The 23,942-nt window shown below is 36.8% G+C and overlaps 1 protein-coding gene and 2 pseudogenes across 2 annotated transcripts in view; 2 read left to right on the top strand and 1 right to left on the bottom strand.

The window, feature by feature from the left end:
- BLTP3A (bridge-like lipid transfer protein family member 3A) overlaps nt 1–23,942 on the bottom strand; it is a 144,539-nt gene that overhangs the window by 58,811 nt on the left and 61,786 nt on the right. For both annotated transcript variants that reach the window (XM_077161536.1, XM_077161537.1), the window contains exons 2-4: nt 10,851–11,013; nt 10,712–10,750; nt 9,909–10,000 (exon numbers count right to left, since the gene is read on the bottom strand). In XM_077161536.1, the coding sequence (XP_077017651.1) occupies nt 9,909–10,000; nt 10,712–10,750; nt 10,851–11,013 (294 nt within the window). The remainder of the gene's footprint in view (nt 1–9,908; nt 10,001–10,711; nt 10,751–10,850; nt 11,014–23,942) is intronic.
- LOC143684525 (general transcription factor IIF subunit 2 pseudogene) lies at nt 4,271–6,051 on the top strand (annotated as a pseudogene).
- LOC143682195 (cyclin-G2 pseudogene) lies at nt 14,564–18,025 on the top strand (annotated as a pseudogene).

Below are 23,942 nucleotides of genomic sequence, written 5' to 3'. Positions count from 1 at the left end.
TTAAAGTAAAGAGTCTATCCTTTGCAACTCATCCACGTTGTTCTTTAGGCATTTTATCTTCGCTCAGATTGCTGAAGAATGGTAGCTCATCTCATGGTGCTTGTATGTGTCTAATGCACATTTTAATATGATAAACACAAAGCATTGTGTTTTCTAGAAAAGTCAATCTTTTAGGAATTGTTTTTCAGATCTTCAATAAATTTTTTCTTTAAATTTCAGAAGAAAAAAACTGAAGGGAACAATTGATATTTCAACAATAACAGTGGGAGACTACAACACACCACTCTTTTCTATAGATACAACAACCCAACAGAGGATCAACAAGGAAATAGAGAACTTAAATAAAGCAATAAATGAATTAGACCTAATAGATACATAGAGATCATTACACCCAAAAACACCAGGATATACATTCTTCTTTAGTGCTCATGGAACGTTCTCTAGGATAGATCATATGCTGGGGCACAAAACAGATCTTAAAAAATTTTTAAAGATTTCACAGAAAAACCTTTCAACCAGCTGGGTCCCACACCCAGGGAAATCTGATCAAATGCCCAGACACCAGCAGAAAATAATCGATGACGCTCGGAAAATTGAAGATATGGCCCAGTCAAAGAAACAAACCAATAGTTCAAATGAGATACAGGAGCTGAGACAACTAATGCTGAATATATGAACAGAAATGGAAAACCTCTTCAAAAACCAAATCGATAAATTGAGGGAGGACATGAAGAAGACATGGGCTGAACAAAAAGAAGAAATAGAAAATCTGAAAAAACAAATCACAGAACTTATGGGAGTGAAGGACAAAGAAGAAAAAATGGAAAAAACAATGGATACCTACAATGGTAGATCTAAAGAGACAGAAGCTACAATTAGTGAACTGGAGGATGGAACATCTGAATTCCAAAAAGAAACAGAAACTATAGGGAAAAGAATGGAAAAACTTGAGCAGGGGATCAGGGAACTGAATGACAATATGAAGCGCACAAATATACGTGTTGTGGGTGTCCCAGAAGGAGAAGAGAAGGGAAAAGGAGGAGAAAAACTAATGGAAGAAATTATCACTGAAAATTTCCCAACTCTTATGAAAGACCTAAATTTACAGATCCAAGAAGTGCAGCACATCCCAAAGAGAATAGACCCAAATAGGCATTCTCCAAGACATTTACTAGTTAGAATGTCAGAGGTCAAAGAGAAAGAGAGGATCTTGAAAGCAGCAAGAGGAAAACAATCTGTCACATACAAGGGAAACCCAATAAGACTATGTGTAGATTTCTCAGCAGAAACCATGGAAGCTAGAAGACAGTGGGATGATATATTTAAATTACTAAAAGAGAAAAACTGCCAACCAAGACTCCTATATCCAGCAAAATTGTCCTTCAAAAATGAAGGAGAAATTAAAACATTTATAGACAAAAAGTCACTGAGAGAATTTGTGACCAAGAGACCAGCTCTGCAAGAAATACTAAAGGGAGCACTAGAGTCAGATACGAAAAGACAGAAGAGAGAGGTATGGAGTAAAGTGTAGAAAGAAGGAAAATCAGATATGATATATATAACACAAAAGCCAAAATGGTAGAGGAAAATATTATCCAAACAGTAATAACACTAAAAGTTAATGGACTGAATTTCCCAATCAAAAGACATAGAATGGCAGAATGGATTACGACCCAGCAATACCACTGCTAGGTATCTACTCAAAGGACTTAAGGGCAAAGACACAGACGGACATTTGCACACCAGTGTTTATAGCAGCATTATCTACAATTGCAAAGAGATGGAAACAGCCAAAATGTCCATCAACAGATGAGTGGCTAAACAAACTGTGGCGTATACCTACGATGGAATATTATGCAGCTTTAAGACAGACTAAACTTATGAAGCATGTAATAACATGGATGGACCTAGAGAACATTATGCTGAGTGAGTCTAGCCCAAAACTAAAGGACAAATACTGTATGGTCCCACTGATGTGAACCGACATTCGAGAATCAGCTTGGAATATATCATTGGTAACAGAGACCAGCAGGAGTTAGAAACAGGGTAAGATAATGGGTAATTGGAGCTGAAGGGATACAGACTGTGCAACAGGACTAGATACAAAAACTCAAAAATGGACAGCACAATAATACCTAAGTGTAATGTAACTAGGTTGGAACACTGAATGAAGCTGCACCTGAAATATGGTTTTTTGTTTGTTTGTTTGTGTGTTTGTATCTTTTGTTTTTGTTTTTTTCTTTTTCCTTTTTATATATATATATTTTTTATTAGTATTATTATTTTAATTCTCTTCTCTATATTAACATTCTATATCTTTTTCTGCTGTTTTGCTAGTTCTTTTCCTAAATCGATGCAAATGTACTAAGAAATGATGATCATACATCTATGTGATGATACTAAGAATTACTGAGTACATGTGTAGAATGGAATGATTTCTAAATGTTGTGTTAATTTCTTTTCTTTTTTTTGATTAATAAAAAAAATTTAAAAAAAGAAGATTCCTAAAATTAGCTAATAAACAAGTGAACAACAGAATAAAAAAAAAGAATTTTTAAAAATTGAAATTATTCAAAGCCTTTTCTCTGACCACAACAGAAACCAATAACCACAAAAGAAAGAGAACTTTCACAAATACATGGAGATTAAATAATACACTCTTAAACAATCAGTGGGCAAAGAAGAAATTGCAAGAGAAATCGGTAAATATCTGGAGATTAATCAAAATGATAATACAACATATCAGAATTTATGGGATGCAGCAAAGGTAGCACTGAGAAGAAAATTTATTGCCCTAAATACCTATATTAAAAAAGAAGAAAGAGGGCAGCCAATGGTAGTTCAGTGGCAGAGTTCTTGCCTGCCATGCCAGAGACTCAGGTTCAATTCCTGGTCCTGCCCATGTGTTAAAAAGAAAAAAAGTAAAAAAGAAGAAAGAGTAAAAATTGAGGATTTAACTGCTCACCTGGTAGAACTAGAAAAACAACCACCAAACCAAAGCAAATAGGAAAAGAGAAATAACAAATATTAAAGTAGAAATAAATGAATTGGAGAACAAAAAAACAATAGAAGGAATCAATAAAATCAAAGAGCTGAAAGCAGTGACATAAACATTCACATACCGATGTTCATAGCAGCATTATTCACAATTGCCAAAAATGGAAACAATCCAAATGTTCATTAACAGACAAGTGGGTAAACAAAATGTTACATATACATATGATGGAATATTATGAAGCAGTAAGAAGAAATAAGGTCCTAAAGCATATGACAACATGGATGAAACTTGAGGACATAATGCTGAGTGAAATAAGCAAGACACAAAAGGATAGATACTGTATGATTTCACTGATACGAACCCCTTGGAAATTGTTAACTCAGAGTCTTAAAATGTACAATACATGGGACTTAAATATAAAAGAAGCTAGAGAAGGGGGGAACAGTTACCTAATATGCACAGACTAGTTAACGAGATTGAACTGAAAAATATGGGAATGGATAGAGGTAATGGTAGTTCATTAGTGGGTTTATTGTGCCATATTGAAGGTGAATATGATTGAAAGGGGTTGATTAGAGCCATGTACCTCATTATTTAGCACTATGAATATAAATAGGTTCTTGCACAAACTACTTCAAAAGTATGACATTTGTACAGAAAGTTAATAATAGAAGGGTACATAGGAAAAACTACTTCCTGCATGCTATGGTCTATATTTAACATTGTTAGTACCACAACAATACTAGGGGTAAATAATTGGGAGGGGGCTCAAGAGTTAAGGGGAATATTAGATTTTTTTCTTTGTTATGGGTGTGTCTGTTATTTTTGTTTTTGGAACAATGAAAATTGTCTAAATTGAGAGTGATGATGATTGTACAACTAAGTGAGGATACTGTGAAACTATTTTGATTGCTTATTTTGGATAGAATATATGTTATATCAATATATTTCAACAAAATCTGCAGATTCAAAATAAATAAACAGAAAGATTCAAGTGCTAGAGAAAATGTGGAGAGAGAAGTATACCTATTCAATGTTGGTAGAGTAGCAGAATGGGCAACCCCTCAGAGAATATACTCAAAGGAACTGAAAAGCATGGACTCAAATAGACATTTGCACACTGATGTGTATGGTGACATTATTCATGATACCCAATGGATGGAATTGGTGAAAAGGTACATTGACTAAGAAGCAGAAGGGCGAACTGTGGTGTATAAATATGACAAACTATTGTGCGGCTACAGAAAGGAATGAACTCAAGAAGCATGCAACAGTCTTTCCTCGGGTTCCCTGCTTCCTGGCTGGTGGGCGATCCCGGCATTTCGCACTCTCACTCCCTCCGCGGCTCGACCTTTGCTCCGGCGCACGCCTCCATCGGTGACCGAGCCATGGCGGAGCGCGGCGAACTCGACCTGACCGGCGCCAAACAGAATACGGGAGTGTGGCTGGTCAAGGTTCCTAAATACTTGTCACAGCAATGGGCTAAAGCCCCTGGAAGAGGGGAAGTTGGGAAACTGCGGATTGCCAAGAACCAAGGAAGGACTGAGGTGTCATTTACTTTGAATGAAGATCTCGCAAATATTCATGATATCGGAGGAAAACCAGCTTCAGTCAGTGCTCCTAGAGAACATCCATTTGTCTTGCAAAGTGTTGGAGGACAGACATTAACAGTATTTACTGAGAGCTCAGCAGATAAGCTTTCATTGGAAGGAATAGTGGTACAAAGAGCTGAATGCCGACCTGCTGCCAGTGAAAACTACATGAGATTAAAGAGATTGCAGATAGAAGAATCTTCCAAGCCTGTAAGACTGTCACGACAGCTGGACAAAGTTGTAACGACCAATTACAAACCTGTTGCTAATCATCAGTACAATATTGAATAGGAAAGGAAAAAGAAAGAAGATGGAAAGCGATCTCGAGCTGATAAACAATATGTTTTAGATATGCTTTTTTCGGCTTTTGAGAAACATCAGTATTACAATCTTAAGGACCTGGTGGACATCACAAAACAACCTGTGGGGTACCTGAAGGACATCTTAAAAGAAATTGGTATTCAGAATGTAAAAGGGACCCACAAAAACACATGGGAACTGAAGCCAGAGTACAGACGCTATCAAGGAGAAGAGAAGAGTGATTAAGAAGACTCTGTGCCAGCACACTAATGAAACAACTAAAGGGGATGTGCTAATGTACTAACTAATAAGCAAACAGCAATTGATGCTTGAATACTTGAACACCATCTGTTAATAGAGGAAAAAAATGATTGGTACTTTAATTTCTCTTACTAAATTTTTTAAACTGATAGTTCTTAAAAAGTTTCTTACGTGTTTTTCAAGGAGAAAGAACAAATTTATTTATAGAGTTATCTTGTATTCAACCAGATTATTCATGAAGATCATAGGGATGAGGGGTTAAAGTGACTTTTTCTTTTTAAGTATTAACTTTTAAAATGTAAAATAAGGAAATAGTTTCTCGATGAGGACGTTCCATCCTTGCTGTATTTCTGAGGAGCCTGAGCTGAGGTAAGATAGATCCAAAACGAAAAATATAGCAAGAAAGAGGAATAAAAAGCCAAAGTTCCTCATTCTGAATTATCAAAGAATGTTTGTCTCTCTTTTTTTTAAACAGGTGATCATATTTCAGGCTCAAATATATATTATTAGTACATTAGTAGAAGAAGAGCATTTAAAATTTGTGCTAAGATTACAGTTGTCATTAGTTTGTTTTACCCTTGTGATGTTGATATGAGGAATAGAAAAAATTATGGTCATTTGGTGGGGTTATTTTACTTGCTTTTCAAATAATTAAAAATTAAATACCTCTCCTGAATTTCAAGATATATCTCCCCCAATAGATTATAAACTTCAAAGACTAACTTTGCACCCAGAATTTTATTACATGCTCAGCAAGCATGTATTGACCATCATTTGGCAAATTAAAGCTCAGTTGTATACTTCAGGAGAAAGTGGATGTGAGGCTAGTGTGTTGATACAGAAATGGTTCGTGTCTTATGTCATTCCTCTGGGGTTAAAATGTTTCATTTATCCTTTTAATTAATTTTAAAATAAAATAAATACTTATACATAAAAAAAAAAAAAAAAAGAAGCATGCAACAAGGCAATGAACCATGAGGACATTATCTTGAGCAAAATAAGCCAGAAACAAAAGGACAAATATTTTATAATTTCTTTTAGAAAATACTTATAAGAAAATTAGGGCTTAGCTTGTAAGCTCTTATAGCAGTCACATTTATTTCCTGAGCTTTAAATGGTATTTCTAAATTTTTAGATGCTGTGCTATATGTGTATAACCTGATATTTTCCTGGAACTTCAAGTACCTGTGTGGCATCTAAGATTCAGAGTTGGAGTTCTGAAGCTCTGAAAGTCAGCATTCCTACATACGGCGACTATTAAAGAAGCCAAAAAAAGAGAACAGGCTTCAATCAGAGATAAGAACGAAGCTGAACTAGTTGGGGCTAAGGTAAATCAGAATACAGGGTAAAGGATAATTAACTATCTGTATTTTAGAACTTCATCTACTACATGAGACCAAAAAAAGAGAGCTTTATTTTATTCAACGCCTAAATTTTCTGTAGCACACAACCTAACTTAACCTGACTGGCCAGTTCAGTTAACATAAATACAAGCAGCCTAGAATTGAGAATAAGGTCTTGCACACTGATGTGTATGGTGACATTATTCATGATACCCAACGGATGGAGTTGGCGGAAACGTACATTGACGAAGAAGCAGAAAGGCAAACTGTGATGTATAAATATGACGAAATATTGTGTGGCCACAGAAAGCAATGAACTCAAGAGGCATGCAAGAAGGCAATGAACCATGAGGACATTATCTTGAGGTATAGCTTAATGAAATATCCACATACATTTCCAGAATATGCTCAGATATTTAAAAAGTATTGGTAAAGTCCCTTGAGGAATGGGAGAAAAAATATGGAACTATTAAACTTTCCCACTTGGGGAATCCCATATATTCTCTCAAACATTAGGGACTTTCAAGTTAAAGCGCCAAGCCCTTGATCTTGAGGCTTGCTCTTATGAAACTTATTTCTATAATAGGAATATACCTACAATTATGCCTGAGAATTACTTCCAGAGAACCACTTGTTGCTCAGAAGTGTCCTCTCTCTCTCTAAGCCCAACCCTACAAGGAAAGCCATTACCCTCCCTGCAATATAGGACATGGCATCCACGGGTGTAAGTTTCCCTGACAACATAGGACTCCAGGGATGAGCCTTGCCTGACACTGTGGGATCAACAATGCTTTCCAGACCAAAAAGAGGAAAAGAAATGTAACAAAATAAGGTATCAGTGGCTAAGAGAGTTCAAATAGAGTCGAGTGATTACTCTGGTGGTTACTCTTACGCAAGCCTTAGCTAGCTATTGCTGATTGCCATGGTATGCAAAGCTCAACCAACAGTATTTCTGTCTACCTTAAAGAATACCCAGGTCTCTGAGACTCTATGGGAGTTTCACTCACTAAGTTTATGTTTTCAGAAACTTGTAACTTCCAGGTCGTTCCTAGGCCAGATAAACCCTGAAACCCAGAGTTACCAGTATCTGTAAGAGCATCAATCAGTTGCCTCCCCCTACACCATAATTTTGACACCCCTTTTCAACATGAAGAAATTAGAATGGTCATTGCCCAAATATCCCTAAAGACTGGGAGAAGGATCAAAAGAGAAAGAGGAGTTGTAACAGAGAAGACTGGATTTAACAAATGAGTATGTGCCAGTTTGAAGTATTATGTACCCCAGAAAAGCCATGTCTTCTAATCCTCATCCAATATTGCTGGATGAGATCATTTTTATTGTCTCTATGGAGATGTGACCCACCCATCTGTGGGTGGTAACTTTTGATTAGGTGGTTTCCATAGAGATGTGTCTCCACCCATTCAAGGTGGGGTTGTTTACTGGAACCCTTTAAGAGGGAACCATTTTGGAAAAAGCTCAGAACCATCAGAGCCCACACAGCCAGTGACCATTGGAGATGAAAGAAAAAGCCCCCAGGGAGGCTGTTGAAGAAGTCTGGAGAGAAAGTTAGCAATGTGCCTTCCCAGCTGAGAGAGAAACCCTAAATATCATTATCGACCTTCTTGAGCAAAGGTATCATCCCCTAGATGCCTTAGTTTGGACATTTTTATAACTTTGCCTTAATTTGAACATTTTCATGGCCTCGGAATTGTGAAACTTGCAACTTAATAAATTTTCTTTATAAAAAGCTGTTCCATTTCTGGTGTATTGCATTCGGCAGCTTACAAATTAAAACAGAATGTGACTACTGAATCATTATATTGATATTTCCTTTTTAGCCTCCAGTGTCTTAGAACAGACAGAAGGAAATATCTGAAATTGTGGAACTATAACTCCTGCCATACTTTGAAATTTGTTCTAAAATTACTTGTTAAAATATACTTTGAAATTTATCACTTTTTAAAATATGTTATATTTCAGAATAAAAAATGTTTAAAAAAGGAAAAAAATAAAAAACTGCTTTAAAAAAGGCATATTAATCAAATGCAAGGTATGGATCTCTTTTGAGCCATAATATAACTGTAAAAAAAAGATTTTAGAGACAACTTGGAAAAATTGAAAATGAAAATAGGTATTAGATGACATTAAAGAATTCTTGCTAATTATTTTGAATGTGATAATAGTTCTGTGGGTTTCATTTTTTTCAACCTTTGTCTATTGAAGATATTTGACAAAGAAGTATTTACAGGTAGAATCAATAGTGTCTGGGATTTACTTTAGTACAACACACAAACACACAAAGGGGGCAGAGGAAAGATGAAAAAAGAATGGCAAGATCTTTAGTACATGAGGGTGCATTATTCTATCCTCCCTGTTTTAGAGTATGTTTGAACATTTACATAATGAAAAGTTTTAGATTAGTCTAAGCTTTTTTTTTTTAATTAAAAGGCAGTCTGGACGTGGCACGGTGGGATCAACAATTCCATCCTGACCAAAAGGGGAAAAGGAGGCATAATTAATAAAGTATCAGTGGCAAAGAGAGTTCAAATAGAGTTGAGAGGCTACTCTGGAGGTTGCTCTTACACAGGCTTCAGGTTAGGTAGACCTTGCTACCTATCATAACCTGCCAATCCCCAACCAGGACCATTCCAGCCAATCCTAAAAAACACCTAGGGCAATATATAAGATTCCACAAGGTTCCAAGCACTAGAGTAACCTTCTAGAAACCTACAACCTCCAGATGGGTCCCTGGTCCAGAGAAGTTCTGACACCTAGTGCAGCCTCTCCAGAACATCAGATAGTTTCATCTCCCTACCCCATATTAGTGACAGACCCTTCCAATATCAAAAATTTAGAATTGCCATAGCCCAAACAACCCTAAAGGGAGGTATAGAAAGATCAAAGGTGATGGTGGAATTATATATAGAAGATAGGACTTAACAAATGAATATGAATGCTGAATCATTAAATTGATATCTCTTTTAGTCTCCAGTATTTTAGAGCAGCTAGAAGTAAAAACCTAAAATTGTGAAACTCTAACCCATGCCAAAGTCTGAAATATGTTCTACAACTAATTGTGGTGCTGTGCTTTGAAATTTATAACTTTTTTGTATATATGTTATTTTTCACAAAAAAAAGAAGGAAAAAATGTGATGGTAAAAATACATTTAAGCCCTCTAGCCTCCTATATTCCAGAGCAGCTAGAAGGAAAAATATGAGAGGATTGTATGGTAGCCCATGACAAACTCTAGGATCTGTCCTGTAACCACTTGTTGAAGCATGCTTTGACAACTATTGCTTTCTTATTTCTCTGGTTTATATATATGTCATACTATACAATAAAAAAAGTTTTTAAAAAAAAGGCAGTCTGGAGGGGTTAATATGTTGGAAATAATAGAGCTCAAAGCTACTTACCTCTGTCCTGAAGCAAGGGCAATGGGAGACTGTCCATTAGGGGGCCGAGGTTCCTCACATGTTTTCATCTCCACCTCTACCTTATCCAGACACTGAAATAAAAGCCATGGGGAGCTAAATGTTTGCATAAAAACACACACAGCACAAAGGAAGATAGCACAGACTATGTCTTATTCACCTCTGTGTTCCAGTATCTGGTCACATGAAGGGCCCACAGTAAGCAGACAATAAATGCTTGTTGAAATAATGAATGAACAAACTGAAATTCAAGGAGAGGCTTCATCTTCCCCCCTTCATTTCCATTACAAGTAGAACCCATGCCAAACATGCTCACAGCAGAAAGGTATAAGACAAATCCAAATTACAGAGATAGCACTATTTCTGGGGAGTCCAGCTTTGGGGTAAACATTAGCATTAATTAGTACCAAAAGGGCTTTCTGCTGATAAACACCCAATAGTCAACATGAACAAAGCTTATAATTTTTCCTGTCAAGATACTAAGGAAAAATAAGAAAATATAAGGATTTTTTAATATAAGAGTTTAGTCATTACAATATAATAATACTTGTTTAAAAAGCTCAGACCTAGGTCTTGACCCCCAGTGCTAATTCCTATACCACAAAGCATTAAAGCATAAGCCCAGACAATAGTCACTCAAAGAGAAGTCTACGGGATCGGTCAGAAGCACCCAAATCTCCCAAAAGGAATAGCCTGTCAGGACTCCTCTTGAACTTCTTTCAATCTTTTAAAAACCTACCCCAGCCATCCCCATTTGATTATTTACTATCAAGAAAGGCTATTACCAAGTAAATTGGGTGTGTCTTCAACTTTGTCCACTGGATCTGAAAAAGGAAAGCAAAGACTCAGGGCTGTGGGAACTGGCCTTCCAGAAGGCAAGCCTACTCATCAAAGACCGCAGCAGCGTTCTGACCCCATTCTCACCCGGATGGAGGCCCTGTTGCAGTAGACCCGAGTGATGGCCAGCCAGGTGGGCAGCTCCAGCACATTCTGTAAAACCTCTTCATCCAGCTCCAGGTTGGTCAGCTGACCCTCCCCTTTGAGGGTGCTCAAGTTGATTTTGTCTGGGGAAAGATTCTTAGTGAACCTAGAAAGAGTGATGATGAGAAGCTATTACTTTTGTGGGAATCTGCTAAATAGATAGAGCCAACAACACTTCTGATTTTGAAGAAAAGAGAAAGTTAAAGAACAAATGTTGACTAATGACTATACAGTCTTTACTTATGATTGTGTAACTGTCAAATTCAAGAAATGATGATTGGGGATTTTGGAAAAATGTCTGCAGCAGGGGCAGCATAGTATTTGGATGTTCACAAATCCCCACAAGAAAACAAAATAGCAAAACAACAACTCATGGATAACATTTAAAGCAAAACTAGGCCTCAATTAGGATGAAAAATGAGAAGCTTCAGGGCTCTATCCCCCCTCAGAAGCTTTGAACAACCAACGAGATCTGGTAGAAACATTTCTCAAAGTTCCAGAAAACACTTAATGGATAGCAGTAACAGGATGAGTGATGTGCTGGTTTAAAACGATGTATATCCCTTAGAAAAGCCATGTTTTAATCCTAATTCCATTTTGTAAAGACAGCCATTTCTTCTAATCCCTATTCAGCACTGTATGTTTGAAATTGTAATTAGATCATCCCCCTGGAGATGTGATGTAATCGAGAGTGATTGTTAAACTGGATTAGGTGACAATATGTCTCCACCCATTTGGGTGGGTCTTGATTGGTTTCTGAAGTCCTGTTAAAGAGGAAACATTTTGGAGAATGAGAGATTCAGAGAGAACAAAAAAGAACAACATAGCCACAAGAAGCAGAGTCCACCAGCCAGCGACTTTTGGAGATGAAGAAGGAAAATGCCTCCTGGGGAGCTTCAAAGAAACAGGAAGCCAGGAGAAGAAGCTAGCAGATGATGCTGCGTTTGTCATGTGCCATTCCAGATAAGAAACGAACCCTGATCATGTTTACCATGTGCCTTTCCAGATGAGAGAGAAACTCTGACTGTGTTCACCATGTGCCTTTCCACTTGAGAGAGAAACCCTGAATACCATCAAGCTTCTTGAACCAAGGTATCTTTCCCTGGATGCCCTAAATTGGACATTTCTATAGACTTATTTTAATGGGACATTTTTTCAACCTTAGAACTGTAAACTACCAACTTATTAAATTCCCCTTTTAAAAAGCCATTCCGTTTCTGGTATATTACATTCTGGCAGCTAGCAAACTAGAACAAGTGACAAATTAAGAAAAAGACTTAATAAAAGTGTCAGGACCTCCTGGCACCCAGGCTGGCTCCTGCCTTACCTCTCACTGGCTAGGGTGGAGCCAGCCTATGCTCCCAGTATGGATTCTTGGATCCGGTTTCAGAGGGAGCACAGTAACCCTTGTATGCATACTAGGAGCATGTATGTCTGGCCCAATCTGTTGGTGGTCTGAAGGACTCACTGTTCTAGAATATGCCTTGCATCTAGAAAGTGGCACACTGAGTTCTACAGAATGCTGTGGGAAAGTTGTCCAGTGGCTGCCTGGGGCAAGGGATTGTTGACTGTGGATATACAGAGCAGTGCCCAGGACCAAGGGGAAACTGTTTCCTAGGTAAGAGAAGATGTTTGGAACCCATATACGAGGGAATCCTTAAGGCCACATAGCATATGCCTAAGACAAGACTTATGTGCAGAATCAAGCAGGCACTATGAGCTAGTCTCTAAACTACAAGCTAGTCTCTAAACTCATTGTATGGACAAGCTATGAAGAAGAGCACCTATGCAGGTCAATCTGCAAAGACTAGAAAAAATGTTTCCTTTTTTTTTTCTGCTTTTTTTTGGGGGGCGGGGGGTCGTCTATTTCCTAGAAATAAAAGAAAGCTCTGTCATAACACTAGCTAGATAAAGCTTAAGAAACAGAAGCTTCAGACTTGAAATTTCACTGACAACATATAATTAAAATATCCAAATGTGCAGGTTTCAACAAAAGGTTACAAAACATACAAGGAAAGACGAAGTGATGGCCCAGGCAAAAAAAAGCATTAGAAACCATCAATGAGGACAGACCAGAAACACTGGGATGGTATAAACCAACACTTTAAAACAATGGCCTTAAATATGCTCAAAGCTAAAAGAAAACACGGATAAAGAACAAAGGAAACAGGAAAATGACAAAATTGAACACAAAGAGATTATCCAATAGAAAGACAGAAATTATGAAAAGGAACCAAACACAGCTGAAGACCTCAGTAACAGAAATGAAACATTCCCTATACAGGGAATCAACAGCAGATTGAATCTGGCAGAAGAAAGAATCAGTAAGTTGAATTTCAATAATTTTCAAAAAATATTGAAATCATCTAGTCTGGGGAACAGAAGGAAGAAAAAATGAAGAAAAGTGAACAGAGCCTTAGAAACCTGTGGAACAGCATCAAGCATTCCACTGTTGGAATCCCAGAAGGAGAAGAAAAAGAAAAAAGGGCAGAGAGAATATTCAAATGAAATAAAGGCTGACAACTTCCCCAATTTAACATAAGGCATGAATATACACATCCAATACACTCAATGAACTCTAACCATGACAAACCCAAATATATCCATGCTGTGGTATCTTATAATGAAACTGTCAAATGCTAAAGCTAAAAAAAGAATTCTAAAAGCCAGAAAAGAAAAGCAACACGTAATGTACAAAGGAGCCTCAATAAAATTGAGTGCCAACTTTTCTTCAGGAACCATGTAGGCAAGCAGGCAGTGGGGAAACATATTTCAAGTGCTGAAAGCAAAAAGCTGCCAAACAAGATTTCTACATCTAGCAAAACTGTCTTTCAAAAATGAGAGAGGGATTAAGACATTCCCAGATAAGCAAAAGCTGAGGGAGTTCATCACCACTAGACCAGCCCTTCAAGAGATGCTAAAGAGAGTTCTGCAGGTTGAAAGGAAAGAATAAAAGCACTAGATCAAAGCTGCATGAAGAAATAAAGATCTCGGGTGAGGATAATTACGGGGTTAAATACAAATGTCAGTACTACTGTATTTTTTAAATTTGTGATTCCACTTTTTAGTTTCTACAAGATATGTATGCAAATGCATAAAATTTAATGATAAATAAGTGATTTGGGACTCATGATACATACACATGTAATTTGTAAAAAGAACTAAATAAAAGTGGGGAGGCAGAGAGATATAAGAACACAGAGTATGTATGCTATTTAAGATAAGTTGGTATCAAAGCAAACGAGAATGTTACAGGTTATATTGGAGCTGCCTGTATGGGGTGTGCATTTTTATAACTGTCTGATAAGCTTGAAAGTATTTCAAAATAAGAAGTTGAACATCTTTGAAAAATGAGGGAGATATTAAGGCATTCCCAGATAAACAAAAGCTGAGAGACTGTCACCACTAGATCAGACGCACAAGAGATGCTAAAAGGAGATCTATAGGTTAAAAGGAAAGGACACTAGACAATTGAATGAAGCCACATGAAGAAAAAAGATGTCCAGTAAAGACAGTGACATGGATAAATATAAATACAAGTACTATTATATTTTTATTTGTAACTCCACTTTTTACCTGCCACAGGATCTAAAAGACAAATGCTTAATGTATAATGATAAATCAATGATTTTGGACTAATAATGTATAAAGCTGTAATGTGTGACAAGAACTACATAAAGGTGCGGGGACAGAGGGGTATAGAACATAGAGTATGTATACCAATGAAGTTAAATTGGTATCAAAGCATACACGATCGTTAGAGATCAAGGATATTAAATTTAAGCCCGATGGTAACCATAAAGAAAATATCAGAAAATAAGAAAACTCACTGAGAAAAAAAAGTAGAGAACAAATTACCTGGATGGAGGGCAGGAGCAATGGGGAGTAAAAGTAATATGTGTGCAGGATTTCTCTTTGGGGTGAATGGAAAGTACAAGCAATGGATGGTGGAGAGAGTATTGCAACATTGTGAATGTGATTAATTTCACTCATTGGTATGCTTAGGGGTAAACCAGGATGGGAAGTTTTATGTTGACATATATTTCCACAATTAAAAAAAAGAAGATAACACTAAAGAGATGACAATTAAATGCAATACATGATACTGTCTAGAATCTAACCACTGATACCACTGAATTGTATATTTGAATGTGATTTAAAGGGGATATTTTAGGTCGAATATATGTTACTAGAATAAAATTTTTTAAAACTCACAGGACTGTACGACACAAACACTGAACCCTAATGTTCAGGCTATAATTATAGTACGATTACAATACTATTCTTCAATCTGTAACAAAGGTATCACACCAAGGCAAAAGTGTTAATAAAAGGGAGGATATATGGGAAATATATCTGTATTTTCTGCCACGTGTTTTCTGTAAACCTACAACTTCTTTAATTAAAAAAAAAAATATATATATATATATATATATATATATATATTTAAAAGAGTACAGGGGAAAGACTCCAAAGGACATTATTGAGTTGTAAGTAAAAAGTAGACTATCGAATATAAGCTTGATATCAATGTTAAATTTCTTGAACTAATAACTATACTTAAGGTGATTATATAAAATACCCTTGTTCCTAAGACATGTACATGGAAGTATTACATGTTCAAGGAATATGATGTGAGCAAACTGCTCTCAGATGTTTAGATAATAAAAAATATATATGAAAAGATACGTAGATAGAGAGATAGATACAGCAAATACGGCATAATGTAAAAACTGGTGATCTGGGTACCTGGAAGGATGGGCAGATGTCAGAGTTCCTTTATGGGGCTTGTATTATTTTTGCAAATGTCTTGTAAGTTTGAAATTATTTCTAATAAAAAGTTTAAAAAAACACAACTAAATGATGTGGTATATATATACAATGGAATATTATTAAATCATAAAAAGGAATAAAGTTTGAATACATACTATGACATGGATGAATCTTAAAGGCATCATGTTGCATGAAATAAGTCAGACACAAAAAAGACAAATATTGTGTGATCTCACTGATATGAATTATTAGAATAAACAAATTTATAAGAGTCAGAAACTAGAGTACAGGTCACCAAGGGCCGGAGGTGGGGTGGGTGAGTGGTAAAGAATGGGGAATCATTGTTGTGATATGCTTTGAAATTTACTGCTTTTTTGTATATATGTTTATTTTTCACAAAAAAAGAAAAAATATATATATTTCTTTTAGCCTCCAGTGTTTTGGAGGCCCAAAGGACTGGAGCACTCTAGCCCTAAAAACCCATAAAACAGACCATTAAAAGTCTGCTTTCTGGGACAGGGCCCTATGCTGAGAAGAAACTGCTAACAGCAGAATCAGAATTAAGCATGCTAGGGATAAAAGAAATGAAGGAAAGAGATGGACCAAATAAAAGTGGGGAAAGGGAAAAGACCAGGATATCTTAGAAAGCAAGCCATTATATTTTACTTGAAACAATAGAAGAAGCTAGTTAGTTAGAAAAACTATATGAACCAAGTCTCTTCAAAAGTTCAGGAAAATTAAATTTACATAAAAGTGAACATCAGAAAACTATCATAAGAAAAGAATAAGGAGCATATTACAGCCATCCTGACAAATAAAAGAATGGCAGAATGCCAGAAAGACATATTTTAAAAATGTGTGTATGCATATACATATAGATAACTATAAAGCCCTATTATAAATCAGCTAAAAATTTCAAGAAAATAATATAAAACAAGAACAACACAAGTCAAAGCTAGAAAAGCTCAGAAACTAGGTAACAAGTCAAAAAAGAATTAAAAACAAAAGAAAAAATCATAGAAATGAAGACTATTAGAAGGAATACGAGTGAATAAATAGAGTAAATAATGTCTTAAGAAAAAAATGACGGTAAAAGAGAGAAGCTTGTAAAAATCAACTAGGAACAGGCGGTGGCGAAGCTGCTCGAAGAGCGGCGGGTCTGCTGGCGGGGAGTCCCAGAGAGCGGGCGGGCGCGCAGGCAGCCGGATGGAGCCCCGGCTGTGAGGCCGAGGAGGCGCGGGCAGGGTGGGAGGGTCAGATGCCGGTCTGCAGGCACCACTGAGGCGGCAGGTCCCCGACCAGGAGACCACTCGCGACGCCCCCGCGCCGCGTCCCCTCTGGACAACTGGCGACGCCGTAGGCTGGCGGAGGCGGACTTTCTGCAGATAAAGGATTTGGATTCAGAGAAGTTGGCATCTCATGAAGGGGTCCAGCTCTTCGGATTATTGAACTTCTACCTGGCACAGGTACAGAGATTCCAACCTCGAGCGAAAGGGCTGAGCTTGACTACTCTGGAGAATAACACTTTGTGTCCACCATTGAGAAATGCCAAGGTTTAAAGGGATTAACCAACTATTTTGGATCTTGCACTGAAACTTTTGTCCTGGCTGTCAATATTTTGGACAGATTTTTGGCTTTTATGAAGGTGAAGCTTTCTTGTATTGAATTTTGTTGTTTTTTGCTGGCTACTAGAATAGTTGAAGAAGAAGGCAATATTCCATCCCCTCTGCTTCTGACATAAAATGGATGGAAAAAATAATTTCAGAAAAACTGCACTATGAATTGGAAGCTAATACTGCCTTGCAGTTTTTGCACTTATACCACACTAATTGTACTCTGTCATACTTCATAAGGAAAAAAAATTGAGCCTTGATAAACTGTAAGCTCAGTTGAAAGCTTCCAACTACGGACTTGTCTTTTAAAAGCAAAATCATCAGTAATTAGCTTCTCAATCTGGAAGGAGAAACTTTGAAACCATGGAACTACTGGAAATTTTCCTGCTTGTTAAGAAACATTACAAGATTGATGACATGGAGTTCTTTTACTGGAGGGAGTTAGTTTCTAATTACCCGGCTCAATATCCTTCTCCTGAATGTTGCAAACCAGATCACAAGTTAGTTTGGGCTGTTTCCAGGCACAGAACACAACAGCTACTTACTATAGTATTCCTGAATTGCCTGCAATTCTAGAAGGGGGTGGGGGTTGTTTTGATGAAACTGAAAGTGAGGACTCTTGTGAAGATGTGAGTTGTGGACAAGAGAGTCTCAGCAAGTCTCGATTCAGTGACCAAGAGTGCAGCTTTTTTCAACTTCAAGGTGGTACTGACACTGTGCTTTCCATCTTAGAAACTTAACAGTTCTGTGTCAGAATTCAAAGTTTGTTTACAGGTTTCAAAGCAATAAATGGGAGTAGGTAGTTTTCTGATCCAGCCCCCTTCTAGGCAGGAGTTGCATGATTGGAATTACCTATCTTCTATTTATTTAGATCAGAATTTGCCTATTTTCATATTTAATCCTAAACCATCAAATAAATTACTGCCTTAACAACTGAAAATACTTCAGACATTTGGCACTTTATTTCCCTTCTTGATCTTTAGCTACTTGGGGGGAGGAGGGTTAGGGTGATTACCTTCAATTTGTTACTGTGCAAGATTTTTAAAGAAGAATAGTATAGCATATCCTAAACTTTACGAAAAGCCTTCAGGAGTCATAATTTAAACAGCTTGGGAGCATGAAATGCTATCTTAGCAGGGATAACTACTTATCTTAGATCCACCCCCCTCCATTCTCAGAACACAGAATATAGTCTTAAATGTCAAACACCGTTTTTTGTTTTGTTTTTTGTTGTAGCTGTTGTTTTGTTTTTTAAGTGATTGATGTACTTTCTGAAGCAGAGCCTATACACTTAGGAATTATAATATCAGCATTTCTGTGGATTTTAGTAACTAATGCCTTAATTGAAGTTTCTGCTAAAGCAGGAATAATCAACAGGTTATATCTCTTAGTTGCGGTCCTAATGTCTAAGTATTGTCAGTGTACGGTATTCTTTCAATGTATTATTAAAATAATCCATTATCTGCTCCTTTTGCATACACCTGTATAAATGCAGTACAGAAAGTTGAGCAGAGCTGGGTAACTATGGAATTGATAAATGTTGATTAGTAATACATTTTATACAGTTTTCTTATATTAAAAGAAATGTCTGGGGCCATGGTGGCTCAGCAGGCAGAGTTCTCGCCTGCCATGCCAGAGACCAGGTTGGAGAGCCAGTGCCTGCCCATGCAAAAACAAAAAAGAAAGAAATGTCTGTATGATTGTTTTAATTCCTTTGTAGTCACATTTCAAAAATATTAGTATATGGGTGTCAAAATTGAATATGAAGTTTTAAAAGCACTTTTAGTATAGTTTTAAGCAAATATCTTTGTGGCGGTATAACCATAGAATGGGATTAAAAACTCTGTACACAGGATTTTGTACAGAGAATTTGCTTTTTTTTTTAATGTATATGAAAATGTAAAAAAAAAAAAAAAACATCTACGAGGAATAAAGATAATCTAACTCAACCTGTCTGGACAGCTCATTTGAACAATTGAAACACAGGGAGCCCAGAATAAGAATGAGGGCCTTTAATCCTGTATAGCTTAATGTAATGTTTGATACATCTTAGAATATATTAAGCAGATAATGAAAAAGTATTGGCAAAGTCCCTTGAGGGATAGGAGAAAAAATATGGAACTATTAAATTTTACCACTGGGAAAACCCCTGATACTGTGTAAAATATTAGGGACACCCAAATCAATAGGCCAAGCCCTTGATCTTGAGGCTTACTCTTGTGAAGCTTATATAGGTAGTGGAGAAGCTTAGCCTACTTATAGGCATGCCTAAGAGTTACTTCTGGAGGACTTCTTTCGTTGTTCAGATGTGGCCTCATTCTCTCTTGGCCCAACTCTGTAACTGAAATCTTTGACCTCTCCTCTAGGTGGGGCATATGGCATTAAGGGGTGAAAGTCTCCCTTGTGGTGTGGGAGATGACTCCCAGGAATGAGTCCAGTCCTGGCACAGTGGGATCAACACTTCCATCCTGACCAAAAGGGGGAGAAGATGTGTAACTAATAAAGTATCAGTGGCTGAGAGAGTTCGAATAGTTGAGAGACTACTCTAGAGGTCACTCTTATGCTAACTTTAGTAAGACATTGCTACCTATCATAACTTGCCAAACCCTAAGCAAAATCATTCTAGGCACTCCTAAAGAACACCTAGGGCATATAAGATTCTAAAAAGATATGCACTAGGGTAACTTTCCAGAAACCTACAACCTCCAAATGGGTCCCTGGTCCAGGTAAGTCCTGACACCTAGAGGGCTCAGCCTCTCCAGAACATCAAACAATTCCATCTCCCTACCCCATATTATTGACAGCCCCTTCCAACATGAAAAAGTTAGAATGGCATAGTCCAAATACCCCTAAAGAGAGGGAGAAAGATCAAAGGTGATAGTGGAATTATACAGAGAAGGTAGGGTTTAACAAACAAATATGACTGCTCAATCATTAAACTGATATTTCTTTTTGTCTCTACTATCTTAGAGCAGCTAGAAGTGAAAACCTAAAATAGTGGAACTGTAACCCATACCAAACTCTGAAATCTGTTCTACAGCTAATTGTTGAGCTGCACTCCGAAATATACTGCTTTTTTATAAATATGTTATTCATCACAAAAAAGAAAAAAAAAGTCAATTGTGAGAATAAAAAAAAATATTTATTCCTTCTAGTCTCCTACACTCCGGGACAGCAAGAAGGAAAAATCTGAGAGGATCGTATGGGAGCCCATGACAAACTCTGGGATCTGTCCTATAACTACTTGATGAAGAGTGCTCTGAAAATTATTGCTTTTTCTTTCTTTGCTTTGTATGTATGTTACAGTACAATAAAAAAGTTTAATAAAAAAAAAAGAAAAGAAAAGAAGCAGACCAAGACAAGTGAACAGAACAAATACTATAAACCATAATTCAAGAAATTTTCTGAAATAAAATAGACTTAAAACTACAACTGAGTACATACATCATATACCTGAGAATATCACTCTAAAACAACCCAAAAAAAGTCATTTTCTAGTAAAATTAACTAACATGTAATGTATAAGAAAAAGTTGATAATTAACAGACTTTTTGGCAACAATGGTTTATGCCAAGAAGAAAACTGAAACACATTTTTAAAATACTCAAGGAAAAAAACAAGCTAACATTTTATGTCCAGTAAAATAATCTGGCATAAAGGCCCACACAAATGGTTAGCAACATGCAAGAATTTGGAGATTACTGTTACTAAAAGACTCTACTAGAGTCTACTAGAGAACAATCCTCAGCCAACAAAAAATGTCTAGGGAAATATCAACATAAGAGCTGATGATGATGATTATATATATAGTTACTTGTAGATACAAAACTAAATAAGGTTTGGCAGGTGAGAATTCTGCCCGCTGAGCCACTGTGGCCCGCCCCCCATATGTTTTGATATGTTGTATTCACATTATCATTAGTCTCCAGATATTTACTGATTTCTCCAGCAATTTCTTCTTTGACTCACTGATTATTTAAAAGTGTGTTGTGGGCAGGCCACAGTGGCTCAGCAGGTAGAGCTCTCCCCCACTATGCTGGAGACCCAGGTTCAATTCCCAGTGCTTGTCCACGCAAAAAAAAAAAAAGTATGGGATGTGGTCAAGGTAATGCTGCGAAGGAAATGTATTACCCTAAATGTCTACATTAAAACAAGAAAAGCAAAAATCAAGGACTTAACTGCTCACCTGGAGAATTTAGAGAAAGAACAGCAAAATAACCCCAAAACAAATAAAAGAAAAGAAATAAAGATTAAAGCAGAAATAAACTGAAGAACAATAAAACAATAGAAAGAATCAATAAAGCAAAAAACTGGTTCTTTGAGAAAATCAATAAAATTGATGGACCCCTAGGTAGACTAACAAAGAAAAAGAGAGGACACAAACAAAATTAGCAATGAGAGGGGTTCAACAACTATATGCCAACAAACCAGACAACCTAGATCAAATGGACAAATTCCTAGAAACATACAAACTACCTGTATCTGACTTAAGAAGAAATGGAAGACTGCAACAAACCAATTATAAGGAAAGAGATTCAAACAGTCATAAAAAATCTTCCCACAAGGGCAGCTAGAAGGAAAAATCTGAAATGATGGTATGGTAGCCCATGACAGACTCTGGGATCTGTCCTCTAACTACTTTTTGAAGAGTGCTTTGAAAACTATTGCCTTTTGCTTTTTTCTTTCTTTGCTTTGTATATATGTTATATTATACAATAAAAAAAGTTTAAAAAGAAAACTAAACAAGATTTAAAAGGGTGAGATTATAATATGTAACTAGCATCTGACAATGTAGAAGAAGAATGGAACAGCATATGCCAAAAAAAATGTATAATTACCTTTAATGATTTCCACTCCAGGCTTGGAATAATTTACTTCTCTAAAAGTATGCAATCAACAAAATCCAGGTAGTGGGAAACTCTACAGATCAGATAACTTTAACATAAATAATTCATACAACCTTACACTGAGTCTTATCATTATTCCACATTCACTGCCTCCTGTCTTTGCCTAAGTATCCTCTTCATCACTAACTGCCAACTCAGAACTCTTCTCAATGAAGCCTTCTTTTCCTAATTACTGCAACTCACATTAATTTCTTTTCTCCTCCTTTGCCAAAATCTGCAATGCACATTACGGTCATAATCATAGAAGGCCTTAGGAGGATCTAAGCTTTAGCCACATTTGCTCAATTAGATGATAAATTATTTGAGGTCAGGATAAATTATTTGAGGTCAGGAAGTTAGTCTTGGCCTTCTCTCCTGATTAAAATGGTTACCTGAGCCTACATACCTCATGGACAATTGCCTGTTGACTTACTACTTCCAACTTCCTTATCTGTTTGGCTAGATCAATTCAAGGCCAGTTTCTTCAGAACTCTCACCTGTATGACAAACCGTCTAGATGAATCTCATTCCTGTAAGTATCACGGTTGCTGCCTTTCATAGGCATCCCCATGATGAACTGTATTTTGTCCTCCATCTTTAACTGTACTTAGCCTTATGTATATTAGATGTTAATAATTTACTTTAGAGTTGTATATTGTTTAGCAACTTTCATTTTTTCATTCTTTTCCTTTTAGTGTTTTTGTTTTATCATGGGCCATGAGATCATGACGTGCATGAGCAATTTTTTTTCTACAGTGCCTAAATTGGTACTATGTAAAAAAGGCTCTTTAATAATTGTTAAATGATGGTAAAAAATTCTTTTTAGAAGTGTATAAATATGAAAAACAACTCCCTATGATGTTTAGGGACAAAGGAATGTGGTGACAGGACAATAAATTCAGGATAGTGTTTACCAGTTGGGGGAAAGGAAGGTGAAAATGGGAAGGGGCCCACAGGGAGCTTCAATTGTATAGATTATGTTTATTTTTCAAGTTGGGAAGCAACTATATGGCTGTTCATTTTATTATTCTCTATACCTTTTTGTATGGCAAATATTTCATAGTAGTATTTTCTAAGATTCCTATCAATTAGTACATACTTCTACTTTTCCACTGTATGTCAAACTCCTGTACTTTTTGCTGGGTATGCCAAGACTACAAGGCCCTGACCACTTCTCACACAGGTCATTTCTCAAGATTGTGTTTGCCATGAGCAACTTTAAGGGATGAAGTAATGTCCCCTTTTAGGATAAAAAGTAAGCTTTCTTACCATCAAAAAGAATGGAGAGAAATGACAGGAGCAACAAAAACAACAGAGCCAATAGAAACTTCAGAGCAGAGCTAACAGAGATGTCAACACTTGGAGACCAGAGATACAGATGTTTGGAAATGCGTAGAGCCCAGTGGATGTTGCCATGAGATGTTAAGCAAGCCAGAACTTGGAGAGGGCCAAGGGAAGCTAAGAGATAAAAGCCAGCCCTGGAGAAGTAAAGTGAGGAATCCCCACAGGAACAGAGGCTAAAAGCAATGGAGCCTGGAAGCAAGAGACCAGCAGATGCCAGCCACAAGAGTACCTAATTGACAGAGGTGTTCCTGACCCATTGGCCTTTCTTGATATCTTTCCCTGGATGCCTTAGTTTGGACATGTTTAAAGGTTTAGAACTGTAAACTTGTAATTTATTAAATTCCCTTTATAAAAGCCATTCCAATTGTGGTGTACTGTGTTCTGGCAACATTTAAGAAACTAATACATATACAAAGCAA

Source organism: Tamandua tetradactyla, chromosome 5 (genome assembly GCF_023851605.1).
Source record: "Tamandua tetradactyla isolate mTamTet1 chromosome 5, mTamTet1.pri, whole genome shotgun sequence".
Lineage (NCBI taxonomy): Eukaryota > Metazoa > Chordata > Mammalia > Pilosa > Myrmecophagidae > Tamandua > Tamandua tetradactyla.
Note: the sequence above shows the minus strand (reverse complement) of the source record. Positions and strands in the feature narration are given on the sequence as shown.